At 47.0% G+C, this 6,620-nt stretch overlaps 1 protein-coding gene across 6 annotated transcripts in view; it reads right to left on the reverse strand.

Annotated features, from left to right (window-relative positions):
* Nucleotides 1-6,348, reverse strand: part of CAST (calpastatin) — a 131,887-nt gene extending 125,539 nt beyond the window's left edge. For 2 of the 6 annotated variants that reach the window (XM_044948530.2, XM_025292205.3), the window contains exon 1: nucleotides 6,024-6,347. In XM_044948530.2, the coding sequence (XP_044804465.2) occupies nucleotides 6,024-6,092 (69 nt within the window). In that variant the 5' untranslated portion in view covers nucleotides 6,093-6,347. Of the gene's footprint in view, nucleotides 1-5,094; nucleotides 5,251-6,023 lie in introns of those variants that run through there. The other 4 variants (XM_044948529.2, XM_044948527.2, XM_044948531.2 and 1 more) reach the window with 3 other exon arrangements.
* Between the last annotated feature and the right edge of the window lie 272 nt (nucleotides 6,349-6,620).

Here is a 6,620-nt window from a genome sequence, read left to right on the forward strand (position 1 = left end):
TCTGCCTTGTTTAGCTTAGGGGTTCCACTGTAGTAAGGCTTTTTTAATTTCCTCTGAGTCAAAGACGACGCCATGAGAATTTCAATAGCTACTCTGCTACTTTTGCACTAGTCTTTAGGCTGTGCTTGTGATTTTTATCTATGAGAAATGCAAGAGAAGACCAGGAATGGACCATCAGCACAATTTTTGTGTCCAGGGCACCCTGTTCAACACATGACACATAGTAGGTGGGCAATAAGCAACTGTGAACATCTTTGGCCTTTACCAAAGCACTTTTATATTCTGTAAGTTCTCCAGAGTCAGAAGGAATTCCATAAATTTTAGGAAAACTAACCATAGACCCTTTTTTTTCTGGAGTTAAATGACGCTCCCATCTGAGGAAGCAACTTACATAGATGGTACTCATTGGATCAAGTAATTTCACACTTCTCTTAAGTGAAAGACACTGGATATTTTTTCTTTATGGTAGCTGCAAAGCTTTCTGGGTCATTTTTTATGAAAAGAAAAGGAGACAACTTGAAGAATAGAGGTTTAGAATCACATTAACAGGATTTCAATCCTTAAAACAGTTTAAAGGGAAGATTCTGGGAAGATGAAGTAAGAGGTACCAGGAATCCATCCCCTGACCTGGAACAAATTCTCCCTGGCAGAATCTGTCTGATGTAACTACTGTGAAGTTCTGGAGTCTATCAAAGACTTGCAACTTCCAGGGGAACATTTAAATGGTAAGCTTTGGTTAATTTGCATCCATTTTAGCTCTGCTCAGCAGCAGCTGCCCATTCCTCGTCCCCAATTCACAGCTCAGGTGGCTCAGGGGTAAAGAAGACTCAGGAGACATGGGTTTGATCTCTGGGTTGGGAAGATCTCCTGGAGGAGGAAATGGCAACCCACTCCAGTATTCTTGCCTGGAAAATCCAGTTGTCAGAGGAGCTGAGCGGGCTGTAGTCCATGGGGTCGCAAAGAGTCAGACAGGACTGAGTGACTGAGCACACACAACTCACAGCAAGTGTGCGCACACAGCTCATGCAAGTGTGCCCTGGAGCATGCAAAAGGACTCTGCCCTCCAAATATTGCAGATCTGTATTCTGATCACAGATTGCTCACGCCCAGGGAAAGGTGCAGAATCAGAAAAGACCTGAGAAGCTCTTCAGTGTACACTTTTGGCTGAACCTTGGCACAAAAAGATCCCATCATTATCAAAAACAAAACAGCAAACCCTAGGGAAAGAGGAGAATTTGATTTCCAAAACTTTCAATGATTCAAATGTCCAGTTTTCAACCAAAAAAAAAAAAAAAAAAAAGAAATCACAAAGCATGCAAAGAAACAGAGATGTATTGCCCAATCAAGGGGAAAAACAAAAAACAAATAAAAAACAGAAACTGTCCCTAAGAGCTGATAGTAGATACACTAGATAAAAACTTTAAAACAACTGCCTCAAAGATGCTCAAAGAACTAAAGCAAGTGTGGAGACAGTCAAGAAACCAATGCATAAACAAAATGGAAATACCAATAAAAAATAGATCATCTAAAAAGAAACCAAAAAAAAAATTCTAGAGTGGAGACATATAACAACTGAAATGAAAAAAATCACTAGAGGGATTCAAAGGCAGACTTGAGGAGGCTGAAGAAAGAATCATTGCAATCAAAAATAGGACAACTGAAATTATAGAGTCTGAGGAACAGAAAGGAAAATGATTAAAGTAAATAGAGCCCCAGGTGGCTCAGATGGTAAAGAATCTGCCTGCAATGCAGGAGATCTAGGTTTGATCCCTGGGTTGAAGATCCCCTGGAGGAGGACATGGCAACCCACTCCAGGATTCTTGCCTGGAGAATCCAGTGGACAGAGGAGCCTGGCGGACTACAGTCCATGAGGTTGCAAAGAGTCAGACACGACTGAGTGACTAATAGAGCAACGACAAACAGAGCCTACAGGACCTGAGCGACGTCATCAAGTATACTTGGGTTGCTTCCGTGGATGGCCGTTTTTTGAGGAACCACCTTACTGTTTTCCACAGTAGTTGTATGGATGAGCACAATACTCTGTGTGTGTGTGTGTGTGTGTGTGTGTGTATTTCAGCCTTAAAAGGAAGAAAATTTTGATATATGCTTTAACATGGATGAATCTTGAGGGGATTAGCGAAGGCTCTCAGTCCTGTCTGACTGTTTGTAACCCCATGGACTGTAGCCTATGAGGGTCCTCTGTCCATGGGGTTTTCCAGGCAAGAATACTGGAGTGGATTGCCATTTCCTTCTCCAGGGGATCTTCCCAACCCAGGGATCGAACTCGGGTCTCCCGCATTGTAGGCAGACGCTTTACCATCTGAGCCACCAGGGAAGTCCAGTGAAATAAGCCAGTCACAAAAAGGCATATACTATAAAACTCCATGGATGTGAGGTGCCTAGGATAGTCAAAATCATAGAGACAGAAAGTAGAATGATGGCTGCCAGGGACTGAGGGGAGAGGAGAATTCAGAGTTACTGATCAACAGGCATAAAGTTTTGGTCAAGGAAAATGAATAAGCTCTAGAGATCTGCTGTACAATATTGTACCTACAGTGAAAAATAATGCACTGTATACTTAAAAATTTGTTAAAAGGGTACATTTCAGGTTAAATGCTTTCATAATACAATAAGAATGATAAGGAACACAGATACTGGAATATAGTACCATGCGTTTAAATGTAGATATGAAAATTGAATGAGAATTTATTGTTTAATGGGTATAGAGTCCCAGTTCTGCAAGATAAAAATTGTTCTGAAGCTAGATGGTAGTGACAGTCACACAAGAATTATGAATATTTACTTCCACTGAACTTTACAGCTATAAATGGTAAAGACGGCACATTTGCTGTATGTTACCACAATAAAATTTTTTTTAAAACCTCAAGGAAAAAACAAAACAAAGACGGTTTGCTTAGAGGTTTTATACTCCATTGAGACAGTCTACTCAGAACTAATTACCCACTAGTTCACCTGGGAACCTCAAGTGGCCACCCACCATTTATACCACCAGTGGCAAGCTACGTCATTCTTTAAAAAGTATTTATACAATTAAATTTCTGGGAAGTATCAAAATGGATTAAAGAATAATATCATTAGGTGTACTCTTAAGTCTTATCTGCAATGGGAAGCAAACCAATTCAGAGACGGAGGCGGGGGATGGGTTGAGGGGCGGGTTGGGGGCGAGGCAGAAGGTGGTGGTGCTGTGCCCTTTTTGCAGAATCTATAATTTACATTCCTTACTCTTAAAAGTCACTGCAGCCAACTGGTCTGTCCTGCCAGGGAAGGTTTGTGACACTCTTTCCAGGCTGGTCACAATGACAGGGCCTCCCAAATGACTGCACTCCTAGATGACTCTGCCATTGGACCAATAGGTCTGATTAGGCTAAGAAACATCTTTAATTAACACAGTCTAATAGAGTCAACTTATGACTCAGGAATATGATTACTGGTGTCAGCCAATTTTTTGTTTGTTTTTTTTTTAACTAAAACCACATAGTTCTTCAAAAGATCAGATCCATAATACTGATGGTATTCACTGGGAAAATATATACTGAAGCATTTCTTTGATTAGCTTTATAGGTGGCAATTCCTTAAACAAAACAAAACAAAAGATACACCCTTCAATTATTTTACCTTATTCTGCCTAAATTTTTAAAGTTAGCTCATTCACAATCTTTTTCAGTAATTAAAGGATCTCAGTAAAGACTTTTTAATTATAGGACTTACTGAAGCATGATATACATATAAGCAGATATGCATTATATCGTGTTTTTGTATAAAATTTTTGTATTAATAAACTGCATAAATGTTATATTTAATAGCATATAATATAAATCATATATATGTGTGTATACACATATATAAATTGGCTCCACGGGTCTTTAAGGGATTATAGATGGTCTTCTGTGTGTGTATATTTTCTCCAGTGTTCTTGCCTGGAGAATCCCAGGGACGGGGAAGCCTGGTGGGCTTCCGTCTATGGGGTCGCACAGAGTCGGACACGACTGAAGCGACTTAGCAGCAGCAGCAGCAGCAGCAATGTATGGGTATGGTACTTTTATTCAGGAATTAAGTCTTCAGCAACCCTTATATGGTACCTATTATCACCCTCGTTTTATAGATGTGGAAACCGGTTGAAAAAAGAGAACAAGAATTCTGTCTCATTTTCCACTTGGAGGCTAATACTGAGTCTGACACATAGTAGATGCTCAGTGAATGGCCACTGGATGAAAAGGGACATTTTACTGATTCCAGTACAAGGTTTCCCTCTAAAGAGTGTCTGATTACAACACTCTTGCTGTTCCCAGTACCACATGATGAAAGAGGAGGGCATACTTTTTTTTTTCCAACTCTCATCATAAATCAATGGGATATAAATATTTGTATCCTTTCTGTCAACAAGACTTATGTGTATTGTTATTATTTTGGAAAGCATCCTAATATTAAAGCATGCTTCCTGGTTCAAAACATTACAAGTACCAGCTTGACTGGATATCACACTTACATGGTTGGACAAGCATTCAGTGCATTAAATAAATGGAACATCTTTGCCCCCGATTCCAAGCAATAAAGTATAGAGTCTCCCTCTCTCTCTCTCATTCTCAACAAGGGTCTTGATCTCAGTTGTTTATGTTCCTTGGAGTTTTGGGATTTTTCTCCTTGCCCCACCCCACTATCTTGGTTACCTGTCTACTTTGCGCTGGAAAATACACGCCCAACAACACGCCTCTGAAAGTTTTGCGCTTTACTTATGAGTTAAAAACAAACTCTAGAGCTGAGCACTTTCTGAGTCCGCGTTCATCCAGGAATCCGCGTCCGAGGGCAGAATTCGTCCAGCAACAATCCCTATGCCATTCAACTTGTGAGCCTGAACTCACGCCGACTAGCACGTGTACGTCCGAGCTGGCTCCCACATACCACAGCAGGGTGGGTCTCAGCCTCTCCCGGAGCCTCCCCTGAAGGTCTGAGAGGAGGTCACAACCTGCTCCCCAACCCTCGCCCGAAAATCTGAACAGTGACCTCGCCTACAGCCCAGGAAGACAGAGCACATTCCCTCCCCAGTCCTGCCCAGGGACGATCACTCCTATTTACCGTCTTGTACCACCAGCTTGCAAATGCCATGGCGACGATGGATGTGCTCCGAGAGAGGCGCAGCGAGGGACCCGGCGAGGACACAGGTGCAGCGCAGCAAAGGGCCGCCGGCTCGCACTCCACCTGCCGCAGACCTGACTGGGACTAACTCTGTAAGCCCCACGGCTGTCAGGGGGTGGGCAAGACAGCTGGGCGGGGCCTACCCAGACCCCGCCCCTCCGGCTGACCCGCCCTCGCCCCGCCCCGCCCCGCCCTGCCGGTTTGGCTCAAAGCTGCTTAGGGGAGAAGTGTTATTGCTCCAGGCAGCCACGCCCTGCAGCCCTGACTGGACGCGGAAGACCCGACTTTTCTGCTGAACTGTCCTACAGACTCCGGAATCCCGGGGGGTCCCAAATGAACTTCATTCTCCTTTTACCCTTATCCGCTTCTCACCCACCCCTGTCTCATCCACCAATTTTTCCCAACGCATGAGTGGCAAGTGAGCAAAAGTCGCTCAGTCGTGTCCTGACTCTGCCACTCCATGGACTATCCAGTGCAGGGAATTCTCCAGGCCAGGATACCGGAGTGGGCAGCCAGTTCCCTTCTCCAGGGGATCTTCCCAACCCAGGGATCGAGCCCAGGTCTCCCGCATTGTAGGCGGATTCTTCACCAGCTGAGCCGCCACGGAAGCCCACTCTAATGTGGCTTGCGCCGCGCCAAGTGCACTTGGCCGGGACCCAGGGCCATCCGCGGGCCCCTCCGGTCACCTGCCCAGGGGCAGGTTTGAGTCCACACCCCTCTCTCTCCAGATGTTTCTCCGGGCCCGGGAGGGGTGGCGCCCAGGGACAGAAGGCCAGGAAGGTTAACCCCCCTCTGGAGGTGGACCCGAGGCTTCGGGGGGCCCCGAGATCCTCCCCGCGCTCAAGCCCGGCGGTAGGAGCGCCACTCACCTCCTGGGTGTGGCGGGCAGCGCGCCGGGGCCGCGGGGAGGCGGCGGGCTTCGGGCCCGGCTGGGACATGGCGAGGCCGGTGCGAGCGCTGCCTCCGGGGCGCGGCGGAGCCTGGAAGGGAGGCCCAAGCCGGGGAGCGCTGGGAGGGAGCGAGGGCGCGGAGGGGCTGGCGGGCGCGCCTGTGAGGCAGCTTTTCCGACCCAGCCCCGACCCGCGGGAGCTCCCCTTCGCCGGGCAGGGCCCTCCCCTTCCTGCCTGCAGTTGGCAGCGCCCGGGCGGCAGCGGCCCGGGGCTCCCTGTTTGCAGCTCACACCCTGGGTCCCGTATCTTCTCCCAGGGACACCCCACCCTACCCGAGGTCGCCTTGGTGCCCCAGTGGGTCGCAGAGAGGAGGGGCTGGAGATGGCGGGGTTCTTCCCCCGACTTGCCTAGACTTGACTTGCAGTTGTGCAAGGAGAGCGGAACCGGGGCGTGGCCCCGTCTACAGCTCAAGCCCCCCTCCCTAAGAATCTCAAGAATTAGACAGCATTTCTGCAATCTGCTCTGAGTTAACTAGGAGGAGAATTTACCAACTCAGATGGCCCGGGGCCTGGACCC

Source organism: Bubalus bubalis, chromosome 9, assembly GCF_019923935.1.
Source record: "Bubalus bubalis isolate 160015118507 breed Murrah chromosome 9, NDDB_SH_1, whole genome shotgun sequence".
Taxonomy (NCBI): Eukaryota; Metazoa; Chordata; class Mammalia; order Artiodactyla; family Bovidae; genus Bubalus; species Bubalus bubalis.